Source organism: Lasioglossum baleicum, chromosome 1 (assembly GCF_051020765.1).
Source record: "Lasioglossum baleicum chromosome 1, iyLasBale1, whole genome shotgun sequence".
In the NCBI taxonomy this organism is placed as follows: Eukaryota; Metazoa; Arthropoda; class Insecta; order Hymenoptera; family Halictidae; genus Lasioglossum; species Lasioglossum baleicum.
In genome coordinates, this window is record NC_134929.1 from 12,924,279 (window position 1) to 12,945,387 (window position 21,109).

The 21,109-nt window shown below is 40.8% G+C and overlaps 1 protein-coding gene across 2 annotated transcripts in view; it reads left to right on the plus strand.

Annotated features, from left to right (window-relative positions):
* Positions 1-19,559: 19,559 nt before the first annotated feature.
* The window catches only part of LOC143214365 (uncharacterized), a 28,946-nt gene continuing 27,396 nt past the window's right edge, over positions 19,560-21,109 (plus strand). Inside the window, exon 1 of one of the 2 annotated variants that reach the window (XM_076435332.1) lies at positions 19,560-20,032. In XM_076435332.1, the coding sequence (XP_076291447.1) occupies positions 19,948-20,032 (85 nt within the window). In that variant the 5' untranslated portion in view covers positions 19,560-19,947. The remainder of the gene's footprint in view (positions 20,033-21,109) is intronic. The other variant, XM_076435339.1, reaches the window with a different exon arrangement.

Consider the following 21,109-nt stretch of genomic DNA (forward strand, 5'->3'; position numbering starts at 1 on the left):
ATCGCTAAAAGTTCTAAATAGTGTTAAAATAGTGCCAAAACATCGTCTGAAATATGGCAGAGAATGTAACATTTAATAATAATCGATATGGTTTCGTAATAATTCGCATTCACACCGATGCATCGCGACGAGAATCTCCTCAGTGGTCTTCTTTACCGACAAAATGCCGTCGTTGGCCTTCTGTTTCTCTGGATGGAGCTAAAATATATCCTAGAGGGCGTAAGAAGTACCAAAAAATTCGAGTCCCGCCAACTCCCATAAGGCTGGCAGTCTTTAACAGTATCTCGTCGGTGTCCAGGCTAAGGTTTTTAGAGGGGGCAGCACTAAACCGGTGGCAACGAAAACCCGGACATGAGCACTCTCATACTCATATCCTCTCTGGTACCACAGTACCACAGCCTTGGCATTTGGCATCAGTGGATGGAACCACAGGCGAGATATAGGAATAGACCGTGAATAGACCTGACCATAATATGGGGTTTCGTGTCTCACACAATAACGAATGGTTTTCTTACGCCCTCTACACTGACGAACGATAAATGTTGGAACTAGATCCACCCCAAGTAGCCACGTACGTCCCTAAAACGTACGGTTCACGTCCAAACGTCCTACGTCCATTCTGCGTACGTTTTAGGGACGTACGTGGCTACTTGTGGCTATTTGGGACGAAAGCGATCAAATACAAATGGCTAATCTTATGTAAATAAACATTTTTACCCAACTCTGGTCATAACATCACAGACACAACACGTTAGCCATTTGTAGTTGATCGCTTTCGTGGATCTAGTTCCAACATTTATCGTTCATCAGCGTAAAGGGCGTAAGAAAATCAATTGTTGTTGTATGAGACACGAAACTCCATATGATGATTGGTCTACTCTTATACCTCGTCTGTGCTATGATAGGAAATTTTTTTTGAGTCGCCAAAAATTCCTTTGGGAAGCATGTTTGTAATCCAAAATAAACCTATGTGCAAAATTTTAACTAAATCCGATTTGACCGATTTTCGGAAGTTTACCCAAAAAATGCATTGCATCAATTGCATGCAATGTCTGTGTGATTCCAGTCAGTGACACATACTTAAGATCTGTTCAGTGATAACAATGAAATGGGTACTTTCATGCTAAAGATGATGTCGTTCTGTTAAATATTAACTGTTCTGTTAAAACGTTCTGTCCATGATAGAGACGATTTAGGAAAAAGTGGGAACACCGAAAACCCAGGCGTAAGCACTCTCGTATACTGTCCGATTATAATAACATACTAAAAATTTAAAAAGGATGATTGAAGGCCCCATAGAGAATGCATACCTAAATACATCATGCCTTTTTAAGTACCATTTAAAAATTCATTCAAAATGTGTCTTTACACATTTTTCACTATCTTGCGGTCGCACCATCAGGAATCATTTACAACTGTATTCTCTCGTCAAATTTCTATTTCTTCGCTTATTTGCCATTATCTACTAATGAGAACTCATTATCTATCTTTTCCACAGACGTAACTGCAGTTGTTTCAACAATGACCACGGTTGAACGACTCCATGTATATTCATTAATCTTTTTCTGTTTATGGAAAACTGTAGTTGTTGCATAATTTAATTATTTCTCGGATCTGCTGCTTCCATGGAACGAGGGCCTACGTGAAAGTTCGAACGTACCAGAGAGCTACGGTGATCATTAAGGAGCCTGTTAATCGCGGCGATTAGTGCCTACCACCGATCATGCTCAGGGTTATCGTTTGTTTGTTTCTCGCCTGTTCTCCCATTTAGAATTTCGTTGATTTATTCGTATTAATCGTTCGTTCAAACCTAGGGAATTCTTCGAGAATAAATAGACCAAGATAAAGACTTTTAACGATAAGGATTACAGCACGGCGCTACTAGCAGTAAGCAAGACAACAAGTACATTACATATTATTACGATGAATAATTAAACAACTTAATTAACTTTAGATTCACCGGACAAAGAACTTTGATCGGTGCTGGCAGGTGCGGCGTGCAATCAATAAAAGCATTGTCTATAGCGCACACAATCGGGACACTGATAAATTATCTATCAATCGATATACACTCGTTATTAGTCACTTCAAATTAGTCGTAACTATGAACCAGAAGAAGAGGAAACAAAAGAAAGCTTGATCCAATTTCAGACATTAACGCGACAGAAGGCATTGTTAATAGAAAACCAAGTTTCTACTTAGAACAGGGCACCGTTTCTATCCTCAATGGTCGCAGAGAAAACTTTATCACTTTCGGTTATGTATGGCATAATTAATAACTGGCATAATTCAATGAATATCGAGTCGAAAATTACTTCTGAAAAATATGCAGTCGCGCAACGATCTGCATTTAAAGTTCCAAACAGGTGCGATCTTTTATTCCATATAAAATATATTATACTTTATATGTATGCATTTATATTTTACGAACTTTTGAAAACTTTTTATTTTACAAATTTTTAATAACTTTTTATCGCCGAATCCGTACGTAGATCCTGCTAATATCAAATGCAAACGGCGGGTCAGTCGTGACGTCAACGGAAGGATGACTGAACCGTCGGCTTTATAAATAGTGTCGAATTTTTGCCGTGTTATTTCACAAGACGAGAATGTTGTACATACTGTTATTCCCCAAATTCGGTATACGGACTCTCCGAATACGTGGCGTTTACGTCATATTCGCGTAAAACTGTCTAAACTCACCCGAAACGATCGCGGAATCGTAATGAACCGCGCAAATATCTTTGCAACGCGGATGTTACGATTTATAGCGAAGATTCGAAACTATAGAGTGTTTCCGGATTAAAATCTCAAAAAATATCATTAGAAATGTCTAATTGCTTGTTAATAATTTCAGCAGTAATGGTTCGACATACACTGTCAAACTGAAACGAATCAATTCTTAAATCCTTGCATCTTAAATGAATTTTTCGGTTCTTCTTAAGTGAAAGGTATTCTCCGTTTATAAAAAAAAAATTGCGCTCGAACCCGCCCGTTTCATCGAAGAAAATATTTGTTCCGGAGGAATTTTTATGGGAAGAAACGTTACTCTTGGGAACTTCTTTAAAAGGTGTTCTCGTAGAATCGATATTTTACGAACTGTAATAAAACCGTCATGGAAACAAATTATTCTGAAAGATTTATTAAATATCGTTGCACAAAAGAGCTCATAACCGTATTCACGCAAAAGTTGTACATAAACAACATATTCAGAATCCACTATTCATTAGGTAAACAGTATTCAACTCTATGCAGTTCGAGCTATTTTAACTCGAAAATTAAACATTTCGTCCGATTTTTTTACTTTTGTGGATATGAAATTGTTATGATACCTCATACATATAATACTGAAGGAAGTAGACTCGTTGCCAGGATTGCAAGGGTGCGGTATGCGCCTTCTCATTTCTCGAGAATGCAAAGATGTGGGTTTTCAGTGTAAAACGCGCTAGGCTAGATAAAAGATCAATCTAGGTCGCGATTGCCCTCAAAAGTCCTATTTTTACGTTTACAAGCTGTAATTTGCATTACTCGGCAACATGTAGCTGTCGCAGCTTTATGAAAATAGCTACATGCTGCCGAATAATCCAAATCACGGCTCGTAAACGTCAAAATAGGATTTCTTTTACCTAGCGCTTGTGACTACTGATAAACCCCATCTTTGCATTATCCCGCACCTTTGCAATCCTGGAAAAATGAGTCTACCCCCTTCAATGTGTAGTAATTGATTAGACACCAACATATTTAATAATGTAAACAATATTGTGAATAATGGTACAGCGATTTTTAGTTCTGACTCTAAGTGATCACTCGAGTGCTAAGGGCCAATATCCGATAGAATGCTTGACAGCTCTTTTAACATTGACGAACTACCTCTTCCTGTTACCGGAAGATTGTTATATTTCACGAGTTCCTTGAAAACGAAGACCCGTACTTCCAAGAATGTTTCTTCATTTGCTCTGGTCGGAACTAATAATGCGAGAACCTATCAGAAAAATTAACACTCCTCGGTATAAACGACGAAGTGGATCACTGCGTGTCGAACCGCTTTCGCTTCGGATTCCGCGCGTGTAATTAGAAGCGGATCGAATGTCAGAGAACCGACAATGAGGGTGTGCGCAGGGATTCTCTGTGTCGCCGTCGATCATTGCTCCGGTCGCCGCGTTTACGATCATTTTACGGCTACATGCTGAGAGAGAGAGACAGAGGGAAAGAGAGAGCGAGATCGAGGACTTCAACAGCGAACCGTTATCGACAGTTCGCTTCCGTGGGAGCGGCTTATCAGTAGGCCATTTGGCGGGAGGTTAAAAATAGAAGGCACGTTCGCAGGTAACATCATCGCGTCGGTTGACCTCAGGTAGATCCATAGATATTATCTGTTCAGTCAGTCCGAGATCATCGACAGATATTGCTCGGCGTACGCGGAGGAGCAGGTCTGTTAAAATCGCGTTAGGTCGTTCATCTTCGATTTTAGATGCGCTGATAGCTGGAGGCAACAATTCAATAAAACGGCGAATTAAAAGCGGAACCTTGCTGTTTCAGCGTCAGACGGCTTTCTTGAGCTGATCGTTTTGTCTTCTGCACACGGTTTCACTTTCACAAGTTTACTTTTCATGGGAAAGGTGTCATTTTTCGAGCGTTACACAACTGTCGCTGATTAGTAGACTGCGGATCTTTTTGCATTTATGAAAAAATTGATTGAATGAAATATAAAACAGTAAAAGATTAGAAAATTTTAAAAACATTGTGTAACATTGTTTTTAGTGTAACAAAGTCATTAGGGAATAAAATCAATTTCTGTTTTACGTTTGCTTCCCACAATCAATGCAGAACATTTTTATTTCGCATAAAAATCCGCAGTCTAGTAATTAGCAAATCTAGACGTTTCTTGTTCGTTCGTTTTATCGTGTTTGTTTGGTTCGTCAAGAAAATAGCAGACAGCAGTGCGTATTGCTTGTCTTTTTCTGTCATCGATTTCTTTTTGAAACATTTCTTTTCATTTTGCTTCTTGAAATTATCTACAGCTTTTTGTTATTCAGATCCTGGCGCATAATTGCAACTGAATGCTATTTAATGAAATAAAAGCACGTTCAAACATAGAAAAATACTGCTAACAACTCCAAATGATCTTCAACTATGTACTCACTAAAAACATTGACCATGGATCAAAATAAATAGATTTTACACCACTAAAAATAGCTTACATACTGAGTGAAAGAAGGTATTTATCGGACCGTCGAAAGGCGTGAAAATCAAATTCGAACGAAGATTAAGTGGCGATATCTCAATCAGGACTAATAATAGCTCTAGATAAAAAATCTCTGAAAGTTCTGACGATCGTATCGGTGGGCAATTGCATAATTCGACACATCGACTTTGCCCAAAAATAATGTTTGCGATCGTTGTCACCACCAATCTAACACAAGGTCATACAAGCGTTCTAAGCTTGTTAAAAAAGTAACCCAGTGCAAAAATCGGGAGTGGATACAAAAGTTCGACGTTATATGAAGATCTTCGGCTACGTGATCCTTGTGTCACGTTCGATGCACAAAGATAATGATCCTATCGTAACTATTCGATTATCCCGGCTAATCGGTTCCAGTTTGCGATACCAACGCTATCTGGATCATAGTGTGGAAAAAGTGGATTTTTTGTAGTTGCAGTCGAGAGGCTATTAATACAGAAAATGGACGACGGTGATAACAGCTCTGAGGTTGTTCAATTTGAAGATAAACTGTGCTTTGTGCTTCGTAATGAAATTTAGGCGTGCTCGTTACATGGAGCAGGAGACTAGCAAAACTTCGATCCAACGAACTTCGCAACAAAAAATGATTTGTTGCTAGAAAATGTTTAATAATTTCAGTCTTATCAGAAGGTTGAAGGAGTAGGCTGTAGATTTTGCATCAATTGCAAAAGGCAGAAATAGAAATTTCTTTCTTCCGTAATTTTAATAAATTGGGGGTAATATAATTGTAAATTCCATTTACTAGTTTTCGCCATAAACGCACAACATACGCAATCTATTAACGAAATATCATTGAAGATCGTTAGGTTTTTACGACGTCTCTCGACGGACAAGCATAAAATTGTTTGCGGAACAATTTGCCTGCGCCATCTTGTCGGGTGCACTCGGCCCTGAGGCCTCGAGCGAACAACATCATCGCCAACTATGATTAATCTGCCTTGTATCTCGAGAAACATTATAATAAATAATTCCAGGAACACTCGAGTCGATTTCAACAAAACAGCTTATCGGCGCCGGTATTCCCTTCCTGTTGTACTCGAGCTGCTCCAAATCGTTTTGGCAACGCGTTTCGATAAAACGAAATAAACGGCGGAGGAGGAGGGCGACGATTTCCGATCGGCGATCTCTATCGTTTTTGAAAATCGTATTTTTTTATAAAAAGATCGAAAACAAGGCGGGGGCGATCTCCGGGCGGGATAATTTCGATTGTGAACGAGCTCGTTATCTGTCCGCGGTAAGCAACGGTATTAAGTTCCTTTTTTTATACAGCCGCGAATGATAAATTGGCGGAATGTGAGAACACGCGTGTCAAAGTTTGATGGATCGCTGGATTTATTTCGAGCGGTCTGTTATTTTTAGGACCCGTGTTCCTGCGTCATTATTCAGATGATAGAGTACTTACGTGGTACACGTACGAGCATTCAGGTCACACGCAACGTCGTCGATAATTAGTATCGCCTTCGCTCGTGGCTGATCTTCTGCGCTTTCCAAATTTAAACTGTGCAAAAATTTAGGCAGTAAGGTTCAACTCTAGGCTGAAACTCAATAAAATCGACGTATTAGCTACATTTAACGCTTTGAGTGTCGCATCTTCTAAAAATGATTTTCGAGTTTCCTATAGATCTGATCTAGCATATGATCCATGCGAGAACAAATTGATATCTGCGCTGCCGAGTATGCAGAGAAGAGGGGCCCCGCACGATTCGAGCTGTCGCGGAAGGAATTAAGAGACAGGAAGGCCGCGAAATGCTTAATAGCGTGAAACATTTTAACCGGAATTAGCCATGATCTACGCGGACCGGAGAGATTATGGTAATACGGCTAGTTCTCATTCGGTGACGTTCAGATGTAGCTCTCGAGGATAAAACAGAGGGAATATACAGTCGGGCAGATTTATCCGCGGTTTTCCAGCCGTCGCGGATAACTCTGCGGTCCAGAGTTCCGAACAACCACCCTCGAACCTGTTACGAAACTTCGGAGAACAAACATCCGTCGACAAAACGCGTACAACTCTGTACCTGTGCGATTCAGTGGAAAAATTGTTACGTAAACCAATGGAGAAACGAGAAATCATTGTTCGATGCAACTGACTATGTGCGAACGAATTGCAACAGTGATTCAGTCTGTCGCCAGATTAACAGGGTTTTTATTGGAAAATTATTACATTTTAATCTCCGGTCCGGCTGGTCTCGTTACGTAACCTGTTGATTCCTTACATTTTTTAATACACTCGTTCGTTCATCAGAAAAGTGACACAACCCAAAATATATTTCTAAGAACAGTATAATATTAAATATATATATTGTGATGTACTTTATAACTAATGTACATGACAATTAACCCAGTATCTAAATAACGACAAATTATTTAACATTTCTAAGTTTTTAGATATACACTAAAAATATTGGCAAATGTAAGTAATTTTCAAATGGCTCTCCTGCAAATTTTCCTTTTCTTGACTTATGCCACTTACCTTATGAATGTAAAAAATATAATCATTCATTCTGCATGTTAATTTCGAGTCTATTTCGGCTCCGACCAGCGTGGTCGGAAGATGCCGGTTGCCGGAACCACCCAGATTTGAGCGCGCGTGGTAACTCCACGAGGACCGGTGGAGGAAAAGGAGTTCGAGCGAATTAGAGAAGTTATTTTGCGTTGAACACCCACATGAGGCACTTCACTTTATTTGTCCCTGCCTTTGTGGCACCATTGACTACACGCGAATGTAATTCGACGAACACGAACATGAATTGCATGTATGTTCGGTGAGCGAACGAGTCGAAAACTAACGAAGAGATCAAGAAGGCACCGCAGGTGCCTTATATAAGAACGAAAGGGCGAACCCGGATTAGTCCGCTGGAATCGGGTGATTTATATACATAAAACGTTTGAAGGATTCAAGCGGTGGAATTCGGCTAATGAGAGCGTGTGTTGTTGCTAAGCGGCAACGCGCGACGGCGACGTGTGCACTATTTATGGATTGCAAAAACGGGTGACACGGAGATCACCCGTATCGGCGACATAGACCGAATTTCACTGCTTGAATCCTGAACAGAGTCATACAACTCTTTTTTTATATTATTCGAAACAATGAGAAAATCAATAATGATCTCGGAACGTATTACAAGGAAAACCTATAACAAGGAACATATACAGTAAAGTCTTGATGTAAGAAAAACCCTCGGGTCCGTGCTGTTCCTTAGATCGTACAGTTCTACTATTTCTTGTGGCCTCAACCGCGTAACTTAAATCTAACGTTCGGATTTAACGTGGAACAAGAAAATTGTTTTAAAAAATCGGCAGACCTCACGAATCCAAAAAAAGCAATTTCAATTAGGATCGTAAGTTCCCGAAGCGTTTGTCTTGGAGTTGCCGTGCGTCTCGGTCTTTTAATTGGTAGATAATGGGTCTGTTTACGATCGAAGCTTAACGAGCAGCTAGCTCCACGTCGCGCCTCGAATCAAGCGAACTGAAGAACTGCCGATTTCGTCAGCCGATCGTAGTCCACCGTTCTTCGAACTCGTCGCAGTATTTTTTCTCCCCATGTGATCATTCTTCCTCCTGCGACTCCGGTGTGACTCAACGGTTCTCTCTCCACGGTGGTCGTCGTATTTGCCGTAACAATTTGACATTTCCTAGAAAACCGGCATACTCGCGACCATTCTTGTGCCAGTGATACGCACGCTAGCGTAAACATGTGCAATCGGTGCTTCATAATGTTCGATTGCGTCCCGACACGCGAGTTTATGCGACGAGTAATTGATACGATGTTTTTCAGTACTTTCTTCTACAATTAGCAATTTAATAATTACTGCACTGTGAATTGCAGTAACTGTGCATATGCGTTTTTTGCCACTAGAGATGAAAAGAAATTAACTCCTCACTATACATTATACATAATGTATACAGTGGTCGAAATTTCTATAAAGTCACTGTGTTTTGTGCCTGTGCGAAATCAATACGGGCCGGTTTATGTATTTCTTTAAGGCTTGGTTTACGTTGTATTTTTGTCCAGAAGAATTTAAAAGTTGTTACACACGCGTCTTGTTGTTACTGGGAGCTCCAATTCAGCTCGAAATTGTGCTGCATTTTTCCTTTCCTTAGCTGCAGACCTCATTAATATTGAATGTTGTCTCTTTGACTATTTTTTATTACTACCTTTAAGATGATTCTTTCCGTAATTTTCACGTAAATTGATATAATTATTAATCACAGTATATGACCCATTAGTTTTCTTAGCAATTGCGCGATTAGAGCAGCCCATATCTTTATAAGCATCGACTGATGCTTTTTCTTCACTTGTTAGTACTTCTCCTCTCGGCATTCTCATACACGTGAATCAAATTATAACAAACAGGATTTCTGTGAGTTCTAAAACTAATACTTTTAGAATATTCGCAGTTTTCCGTAGTTCTCTGCTCAGAATACAGAGAAACACTAAGTGACTTTATAGAAACTTCGCACTTGTGTTCTGCACCACACAGAAAAAAATCAAAACAAACGTAAATAGTAAACATAGCGGTCTAATAATAACTCAACAAAAATGGTGATATTTTTAAAATATCTATGAAAAAAAAGATGACTTTATAGAAATTTCGACCACTGTATAATAGATTACAGATTTTTATGCAAACAAACAAAAAAAGATACGGGAACCGCATAGATTTTAAATCCATCTCCAGAAGGGTTACAAACGTAGGAGTTCAGATATACAGAGCGAGTCACCTAACGTTGCCACCTCAAATATCTTTGTTGTTATTAAAGATACGTAAAATGTCTGAAGGACAAAGTTGAATGGTAAAAAATTTTTGTCTTTATGTAATTTTTTTCAGAGATATGAAGGTCAACTTCATTTTTTAAAATGGAATGCCCTGTTTTTTATACCATAGATCGATAGAGTATCAAATTCTAAGTATAAAAGTGTTGACCTTCATATGTCCTAAACCTTAGTTAGCGAGATATTATACAAAGAAAAAAGAAAATTGTTTAGATAATATCTCGTTAACTATTAGGTTTAGGACATATGAAGGTCAACACTTTTATACTCAGAATTTGATACTCTATCGATCTATGGTATAAAAAACAGGGCATTCCATTTAAAAAAATGAATGTGACCTTGATATCTCTACAAAAAATTACATAAAAACAAATTATTTTTTTGGTATCGTACGAGCCCCATTTTACCATTCAACTTTGTTCTGCAGACATTTGACGTATCTTTACAAACAACAAAGATATTTGAGGTGGCAATGAAACATTTCTTGCTAGAAGTTATTCAGATGGCTTGTCTTAGGTGACTCACCCTGTATTTGATCTACGTAATTATATCATAAATGCTTAAAATATATAGTCCATTTTTATGTTACCGCAATTAGGCCATTAATGGAAATGTAGTAATATAAACAATATAAATTGAATATTGCTTCTAGGCTATTATTAGAGACAAGGAAATCCTAGTAACAAGTTAAAGTTAGAAGTATTTCTCAACGTTGTTCTTCTCAATTTATTAGGACTATTGAAGGAAGAAAGAAATTGCCGTCTACTGTTTATTGCTATTAACACGACAGAGGATTTTCATTTCACATGAAGATCCGCAGTTTAGCAACGACTTTTGTCGGAGAATTCAAGGCTCCTCGCGTATATTCTTTTACAATTCTCCGCGATCTTTCACATTACTCGAATTTCTAGGATTTCTAAATTCTCGGGGCTTCGGAGATCGCAAGATTCGTTAGGATCTCCAGGATCTCCAAGGCTTCCGAGACTTTCACAATTTTTTCCGATGATCTCAAGGCTTTCTGTACTCTGAATTTGTGGGACTTGTCTTGCATTCAACATTTCCGAAGATATGTATCTGCGTCCATTACTTCTATCTATTACAGAGCGAGTTACCTTATATCAGGTACAGTAAAAATAATTGCATCATCTCGCGATTGAGCAATTCACGAGCAATTTGAAGTTGTCGCGTTAGATGAGTCAGCCTGAACAAGCCAGATTTTTAAAGTATGATGACGTAGACCTGAAAATGACGTAATTAAATCGAAAATTACGTTGCAACGTATCAAAGCAATCGACAGCTTGCATTTTTACGAAAGCAAAGATAAAGTTCTAAGAAGATAACATAACTCTGAAATTAATTAAATCAAAGATGAAAATGTATCCAAGCAATCGACAGCTTGCATCACATTTTTACAAAACGAAAAGCATAGTTTTAGGAATGAGATAATGTAGCTTCGAAATTAATTAAACCGAAAATGAAAATGTAGCGTCTCAAAGCAATCAACATCTAGCATAAAATTTTTACAAAAGGAAGAACGGTGTTTTAAGAATGAGATGACGTAGCTCTGAAATTAATGAAACCAAAGATGAAAATGTATCCAAGCAATCTTGCACTATATTTCTACAGAAGGAAAAGCTTCGAAATTAATTGGACCAAAAATTAAAGTATAGCGTCTCAAAGCAATCGGCAGCTAGCATTAAATTTTTACAAAAGGATAAACGTTGTTTTAAGAATGAGACAACGTAGCTCTGAAATTAATTACATGAAAAATGAAAGTGTAGTGAATCGAAGCAATGGAATGAAATATTTACAAAAACCGAACCTATCTCAGAAGCAATAATTTCACGTAGAGACATGAATATTGCGGTTCTACCATGTTTCGAATATCTCGAACGGTCTTAGAATGATCTCCAGTTGACTCCTAAGCATACGTTGACATCCGTTGGCTTGCAAGAAGCATCCTGCGACACAAAATCGCAGAGATATCTGTTCACCCGAGGTGCCTCGACATCAGTGTCCATTCAAGAGTCGCCATTAGACGTTCTTAGACGTCCCGAACTGGTTCCATAGCAGGTCGTCCATTCAACCGAGCCACGATTCAACTGATAAATCCCGGCAACCGAATTCCGACAAAGAGTACAGATCGAAAACCCTCGATCATCCGAACGGGAACGCGAAATTACATCATTTAATTGGCGAGAATTATACGAGCTCGAAGATAGTAGGAAACTAATCAGATTTCGCGCGGATTTTTATCTCGCCGGGTTCTTTGCTTATCTCCGGAACGCATAACAGTCTGTTCATTAACTTTCCGTAACGATGTTTTCGTTCTACGGAGATCACGAGAAGTCTTAAGTGCCCGCGTTCGAGAAAATTGCTGCGTTACAGGGGGCTCGTTCTCCTCAAACATTGTTTAAATATGTTCCACTGTGTATTACCTTATCAGAAAATGCACTGGTGTATTCCGGAGAGTCTGCTGAATCGTTCCGAGTTAGAGCTGTCGTATAGATAGCACGGATTAAAACAAAAAAGATTGTTAATGTCGAAAATTCCGCTGAAAATTTCGGAACATTGGAGAAGGTGCAGAGAAATGACTTTCCAATTCAGTGGAGGGGATATTCGTTTTTCTTAGACCGTACAGTTCCCATTTTCTTAGATCAAAACACATTCTTAGTGCTCTATGGCTATAGCGTTAAGCTACAAATTAAACGTAGGAGTTCCTTTGAATAAAGTTAACGTCGATTGCAAATGGTTCACTGAACAGTGTACTGAATCTTGGGACTCGATGAGTCGAACACGGCTGGCATGAAAGAGTTAGGATCATTTTTTAATGAATGATCGGAGACACCTACACTTCCAGGAAGACGTTTCTCTCGAGGCCCGACACCGGTCTTCCTTGTCACGGTGACTTATGCTCGTTGAACCATGTACTTCAATCCCGCTTCAGAACGTTTTATCATGCAAATTCCGAGCCGGCACGTTTTCATCGCGCACAATGCTCACGTACGCCGTCTAAATCACTTGTTTGCGGCGCGGCTCGCGAGCCGTCCCCGTTTTCGCCGGGCTATCAACAATAACCGGCGCACCTGCCATTCCGGTGCCACCGATTAAACGCGTGTTTGCATAGAAATGCAGCTATGCGTTCGACCGTCCCGCATGAAAAGTAGCCGGCGATCAACACGCTCGACTTCTTTCGTCGAATTAACAACAACAACTGACCTGCCCAACAAACATACCACTTCGGTTTCGGACCATTCACAGCATTGTTGAGCAGTTTTACCAACCGAACATTCCAACGGGTCTCTTCTGGCTATATCAACCTTGTTACCGTGGAGTTTAATGTCCTGGAAATGTATTTTTCAAAGCACTTCTTATCTGGGTATGCCAGTCTTCTTTTATTTGATTCTCATAGAATACCCGGCAATTCAAATGACGAAAAAAGCGTTCTTCAGATTTTTTTCAAAAGACTTTTCTACTCTTTCAGTACCAGCGTTCAGCGCCATTGTCGAGAATCGTAGCTCTCGCGAAAGAAAAATGAGTACAGTGTTAGTATAGTAGAATGTGTTGAACCAGTGGGGGACTTTCGAAGCGAAACAATGAAAAAGGAAGAGGATCAGAACGGATCGAGGAGAACGAGAAGCGAAACTTCGAGGAAGTCGGCTCCCAAAAGTCGCCTCACTAATCTAAAGTTCGATGGGGGTAATTGCCGCAGCCATTAAGCTTCTTTAATGTTATTGTTACGTTTCGCGGCATGCACAATAGCGGCGCACACGCGAAATAAAAATAGACTCATCCCGTCTCTGTTAGTGCGGCCTTCGGATGCATATTTGCTTACAAGGTGCGTCTTAAAAGCGCGGCAAACATTTAGCAGTCTATCCGCAAGCCGATTGCGTATCTCGTTTGGCGCGTGAATGCCTGCAACCGTGGCGCCATGTTGTTTTTTTCAAATACCAGTCGCCCTGTGTGTCCGAAACGATTAAAGAACCAATAAAAGAATCATTAAAACCGGTACATCAATCTTGTCCGTATAATTTTCTTCTCGGATACAAGTTTGCTTAGGTAATTCCCTCGAAAACATCGAAATCCAAAATGGCGGATCGGTCTCGAACATAGGAGGCGTCGCCGAATCAGAAAAGCGCAATTTTTCTCGGAAGTTCGTGCAAAACAATCACTTTTCTGTTTTGTAGTCTTCTCTCGGCATTTGACGCAAATTCCATAAACTGTAAATACTTTTCAGTTCGGTTCAGTGAAAGATAATTTGAATACAAAAGTATAGACTACCAAAGATTATTAAATATCTTCTGACCTTGCTTTGATTGTGCATTAGCAATCATTTTTTAATCGTAGACCCATCTCTAACTAGATTAAAACCTGATCAGAAATCGTCATAAAGAACCATAAATGTCATACTCAATGTACACGGCGATTCAAATATTTTCTTCAGGAAATGTACCAATTCTTTGGTAGAAGATTTCAACTACTGGAGAAAATATGAAAAATATTTAAAAAATCCTCGTCCGCAATGAATCGATCAATATGTGCGCGTCCGAGAGCGTAAAAATTGAAGAGTAAAAGCGCGTCGCGAGCGAGGTTGCTTTCTCTTCAGACGAAAGTTTACGGCTGGCAAATAAAATAAAGTCGCAAAGGGTAAACGGCGAGGAACAGGTCCGCGGAAGGTAAATTAGTCGAAAGGAGCTTCGGTGATCTCGGCCTGGATTCCGACTTTCCGAGGCACTCCTCGAATCGATGAACGTGTCCCAAAGAGGCAAAAGCTCCGCGGTCCGTTATTGGCAGTTTTAAAAAGGTAGGAGGGAGCAGGAGAATTTCGCCGATTCTCGTTCGCGAAACGGGAACAAAGAGGTTTCACTTGTTTAGCAAAACATGCGTCTCTTGTTCGCCGGAGGCCTGGCGTTGAATTTCCGATAGACGATGGCGCGGCGGCCGAGCAACGAATTAATGAAGCCCCAGCCATTGTAACGCAGCAACAACGAAATGTCTGCATTTTCTTCGTCTCTCGTCGAAGCCGTTCTGCCTATATTTAGCCGCTCGTCCGTTGTTTTGAAAAATATCGAAAGAGAGGGAAGAGAGCGCGAGAGCATTCCGAATGATAATGTGACTCGCGACGATACGAAATTTTAATACAACCGACCGGGAAACTCGTTTGCAAATCAATGCGGAGAGGATGCGCGCTGTGCAACATTATCGTCGACGCTGAACGTTGCATAATTACCGGTCGGCTACAGAAACACCGTTTGTGGAACAAAGAACCCGTTTCCTCGGTCATTCTGAGCAAATCTTTAAGCTTCGTACAGAACTGAACATGCCGCCGAACGACGAACGGGACACCAGTTTGAACCACGAACTCCGTCGCGTGCGTTTGTGCACGCATTTGTGTTTCTTTCATCCATTCATTAAACATTATTGCACTATCATATGCTATCGCAAATTTGCTAAAACTCTAACAGGTTATATCTCAATAACATTTCGTTTCTGACATATGACTCCTTTCTAACTTTCAATGAACGGAAGGTGTTGATGTAAAAACAAGCTTTAACGACAATTATCCTTGGTATAAATAATTCTGTGGCGAGTTTCTTTTACAAATGTCCATCGATCCAGAGGTGTAGATTTGCCCATAGGACGGATGATCATTACTTTTTATACACTCTGTGCAAATAAAAGTTTTTAGGAATTATTTGCAAAGGTTGGAACTGAACAGCAAATTATTTCCTGTGTCAGTAAATTGAATATATTAATCAACCATATACGAGATAGAGCAGTGACGGTGTTAAGGAGGTGCATTAAGCTGCAGAGTTAGCTTCTTTAACCTCTTGAGTGCCCTAGAACTGCTAATCAAATGGGTTTGGAGCAAATGCAGCATGAGGAAAAGCTATTTTAAAAAGGTAGAGAAATTATTTCTGTTATCCAACTATAAAAGATCGAGCTGTGAAGGTGTTGAAAAGGTGAACTGGGTCTGTTTGGAGTTTTCGGTAGGTCGATGGTCCTCGTTCGACCGATGACTCGCAGCGAGCTCGAGAGCATGTCGATCCAGATGACTCTTTCCCCGGTGAATGACGCGCTTCTTTCATAATTCTTCCTTTACTAGGCGTTTCACGAGTGTCACGTGTTGGGGCTAACTTATGTGACACTTGACACAGTGCTACCGGCGATAACGAGCCACCTGGAACGAGACTAACGAGCATCTCACATTTCGTATGATGTATTCTGCCGTTACCAACATCGCACGCGAGCGATACACCGATGCTAGATGAGTCAGTGCACCGCGAAACATTATTAAACCTGTATGTATACATGCATACATTCCCCAGACTTCTCTCTATACCTGTACCGCGAATAAGTAATCAATGGCGCTCCTCTAATTAGCCGATTAACGCCGGATTAACCGAGTGACGCGGCCGTCCCGTGTCACCATTGATCTTGCGCGATTCTTCGAGAGCGTTTCACGTTTACGTGTGCGCGCCTCGTCATCACGACCAATACTGAGAATTCTTAAACCTCTTTTCCACGTGAAAAGAGCCGAGAGTGAATCGCGGAACGAGTATAACGCTGTGTCACCTGCTCTTCTATTAATTCAGTCCTTTGTCAGCCGAAACGATTAACCGTCTTCGTACTTTTTGTGCATTGCGCTGCCGAAGTGTTTGATTGCAAACTCTTGATATACAATTATTGATTTAGCAACACAAGATCAATCGTCCCACATGATTTACGCTCAAGATCCAGAATTGGGCAACCAGTTAATACGCTAATACCGAACGCCCGGATTAAACGGATCCCCAATAAGATATTTAAGAGATCGTCTGGCCGGGTCCTGGGATCGGATCGTCGTAATCCTGTCATGTTCGATCATCGACATTGCGAAACATCAAAAGCCTCGAATTGTTCTGCGAGTTTGCGAAGTTTTTCAAAGGCCATAAAACTGGACCACGTTTGATGAATCGGATATTTATTCCCGCAGTCGGCGTAATGATCCCTGTCGCCGTTCGAGGGATCACCGTATCAGAGGGAATTAAATAAGACGGCGGAATGTAACCGCTCTGGAATGTAAATTATGTCAGCGCGAGATGTTCACTAACACGAGCACACCGGCGAGATAATGAATTATAGAGGGGCGAAAGTTAGTCGAGGCATATCGTCGAGCACCAACTCCACAAACCCTCAAACTTAATTCGCGACGAAAACGAGACTCTACAGACAGAACTCGCGTTTTTCCCTTGTATGGACTCGCATTACGCTTTTGTCGAAACTGATGCTTTGTCAGTCTTGCAATTTTAGGGAAAAGTCTTCGGACACTTTTCATTGTTGTAAGAGTGTCATAGTATTTTTCTGAAAGACAGATACTTTGAATTAATTGTTGTATCGATTAAGAAATTATTTGTTTCTCAGGCACACGTCGCGAAAACGTCTTATTCAGAACTAATCTTCTTTACCGAAGGCGACAATTTTCACTCAAAGTGCGATAAAAAGGCGAAAAGATAATCGTAAAAGACTTCAATCTTTAAATCCACGGTGATTTCATTAAAGAACAAATTTTTTTAGTGTCAGTAGAGATGTTTGAATTTTGTAAAATTTTCTGAGAGAGAAAGTATAATTTTCTCCCACTTGTTGGTCAATGTAGAAATTTTTTGACAAAAATAAACCCAAGCCCTCGAAAATAGAAGCAATATACTTTCAAACGAGTCTAAGTGGATCGTTGTACGATTTTTTTCACGAAGTTGCAACAGACTATTTATTCTAGACTATTTCGCAATAGTTTAACTTTGCACCTCTACGCAATCTGTGTATGCTAATCTGAACATACTGACACAACATAATGACACAACAAAGTAACAAAATATTTGTCGAACTTAGAAAAAAGAATGGAAGGTCATCGAAAGTCGATAGCGATCACGAACGACGAGTTAACTCGTCTTCCTCGATTAACAGCGTAACCCTTATGTTATCTAACTGAGCTATCATGAGTGGAAATAATGACGTCAATTAGAACGCGAATATATAACTTTTTTTAATTTACCAATAAAAGTATTTCTCAACTGAAACGTGTGGTAGATAAAGTCAGATATAACCGTTTGTTTCAATGTTTATCTTCATCGTTAAAATGTTTGATTAAATGCAATGTAACTTTCGAGCTTTACAAGCAGCCGGTACATGTTACCTTATAGAAGTAACTAGACTGCGGATCTTTATGCATTTATGAAGAAATTGATTGGATGAAATATAAAACAGTAATATATATATATATAGATTAGAAAAATTTAAGAACACTGTAATGTTGTTTTTAATGTAACAAAGTCATCAAGGGATAAATCATTTTTTATTTTCTTTCTGCTTCCCACAATCAGTGCAGAATAGTTTCATTTTGCATAAAGATCCTCAGTCTAGACATGACAAAATTAAATTTATTTGAACTTTTGATTTAATTATTTGCCACGAAAACATCTTTATAATTTCAATAATTGTGGAATAAAAAAGTCTGGAATCGATCATTTGACCGGCGGTGGTAGGTTTAGTGTTAACCAGGTGCTACATAGAGAAAAGGCGTGGCGCTAGCCCAGAATACGGCACAGCTTAGATGTGCAGAAAGCGGGCCCTGAGAGAGCTGTGCTCTCTCGGGCAATCGAAGAAAGAGAGGAAGGACCTCGACGTGCTGTTTTTTAGTGGGTATTGGGGACACCTACCATCTGTGTCCCCCGAGCGACACACTACCCCCTTGGGGTGTGTCTACGTAAAGGTATTTTTCCGCAAGTCTTTAAACAAAACAAAAAAGAAAAGGAAGGTGGTACATAAAGAAACAATGTTATATACAGAAATAAACACAAAAAAAAGGAATAACATATTTTCGTTTAACCATGTTTCAACAGCTCATGTACCACGACTTGGGGAACACTCCGCGTATCACTCACGTGTTTTATAAAAGTAAACAAATGCAGGTAAATAATAGCGACTTGAGTGCGACAGAGTTCAACTTACATTTCTGGGATAGTCAGCGGAAGATGCACGCTGATGCTGCATTGAGTCGTCTCGAGTGTACTATCAATTAGACTTGCGAATTTTATGAGTTTAAAAATGTGAGTATGTAGTTCTCACATTCCAACAGAATGACTTTTCAACAGAAACCCAATTAGAATGAAATTCGCAGCAGTTTTTGGGTGACCAATGGCAAACAGTCGATCCATCGGTGATCGTCGACGGATCGGCAATTCATCCCGCGGCGGGATGCACGTGCGGCGTGCATATAGCCGACGTGACGCGATTGGCGGGCGTCGTTGCGCGTCGCGACGCGTCGGCCTCGAGCCGCAGACAAGAGTGCTCCTCGCTCTCTCGGCGCCGCTTTGCGAGAGAGCGAGAGACCAAGAGAACCAAAGATAGAGAGAGAGAGACTGAGAGACAGAGAAGGAGCATGAGCAGAAGAGAAAGAGAGAGAGAGAGCGAAGGAGGGTAAGGAGAGAACGGGCCGTCCCGCGACGGGTGGCTCGATGGTGGGGTGTCAGCCGCGGCTTATCTGGCGACTTTATGTATATTACGATGCCCAAGGCAGGAACACGAGCAGTTCACTGCTGGCTAACTGGTCGGAGAAGTCGGCGAAGCCGAGTCCTGAGCCTGGCAGCCCCCCAAACGACCCCCTCCCTCGACACATCGAGAGAAACGTGTTCGCGCGAGTGTGCCCGAGTTCGGTTTACCTGGAGTTACCTGTTCAGTTGCGACCGACACCCAAAGTTACGCACGTGCTACCAGCCGTGACCTCGACGAACCTCTCCAATTACGTCGTCGCTCCTCCCGGGACAACGCAGGATCATCATCCACCGATCCATGCGAGCTGCTCCGAAAAACGACAACCAACTATCATCAACATACCAACACTGATCCAGTTCTCCGTGTCGCTGACTCTTCGTGATCGATACGATCCAGGATGATCGTCCTCGCGTGGTCACTGTTCGTGCTGGTGTCGTTGCTCGTCACCAGCAACCAGGCCTTCCTCGCTGCTCCTCTTCCAGGTAGAAAATGAGATCATTTCTTCTTCTTCTTGGAATTGTTTGCACTTATGTTCTTGCCCTGTTCGCGGCCCGTGGATCGTATTTCCGCGCGAAGGTCGCCGGTGATCTTTCTAGATTGTTGCTTTCTTGCCTTTTGATTACGCGTGTTCGAAGAGTGCGGATAATCTCGCGATGGGTCGAGTTTGAAAATTCGAAATCGTGGCATCTGGAGAGTTTAAGAGATCTCTTGTGATCGATAGATTTTTATACGCAAGTCGCCCGTGATCGTATGTTGACGTTTCTAAATCTGTGTTTTTCAAATCCCGGACCTGAGATTTGGAGATTCTAGGAGTTCGTATAATCGATGGATCACTGTTTCGCGCGTGAAAGTCGTCGGTGATCGTCCGTTGACGTTTTTGTATCAGTATTTGTCATATCTCTATCCATGTAGTCGAGGGAAAGGAATAATGTAGCGATAGATCGAGCTTGAAAGAGTTTCAAGCATTGTCGAGATCGATAAAAACCGGAAACTTTGGAGGAAAACCGTGGAAGATCGGAGTAAAATATGCTCAACAGCGAAGGTACGTTCGAGAGTGCGCGTGTGTGTATCGGAGGATTGTTTTGTCGCTACTAAATCAACGAATGTCAAGTTCGCGTCCTTCCTCTATGTTGACTGATTCGAGTGACGATTTACGATCGTGATTGTACACATAGGCTTTCCCGCGCGTCGAACCAGAAAATATTTGACTCGTTTTACAACCCATCGGAAAACGGACCTGTGACAGCTAAGATATAAAATGTAACGTAATAGGCCGTTGTTTAGAAAATCGAAGGTGACCCTGCGAGTGCCGAGAAGAACGTATTCCTCGCTCGGGGTTATAGATCGTTCCAGGGTTGAATTATTGAAGCCAGGCAGTTGCGCGAAATTGTACGATGGCAAAAGTTGTTGTCGGAGTGATTGAACGGGACAGTAGCTGCTCTAGAATGTGTCAAAGTGTGTGGTGACATAGTGTGGTGTCGACTGAACTATAACGGAACGTGTGCGAGCCACGGTTTGCTCGACCGAGATCGCGTGTCGTCGATTCGAGATTACGTGTT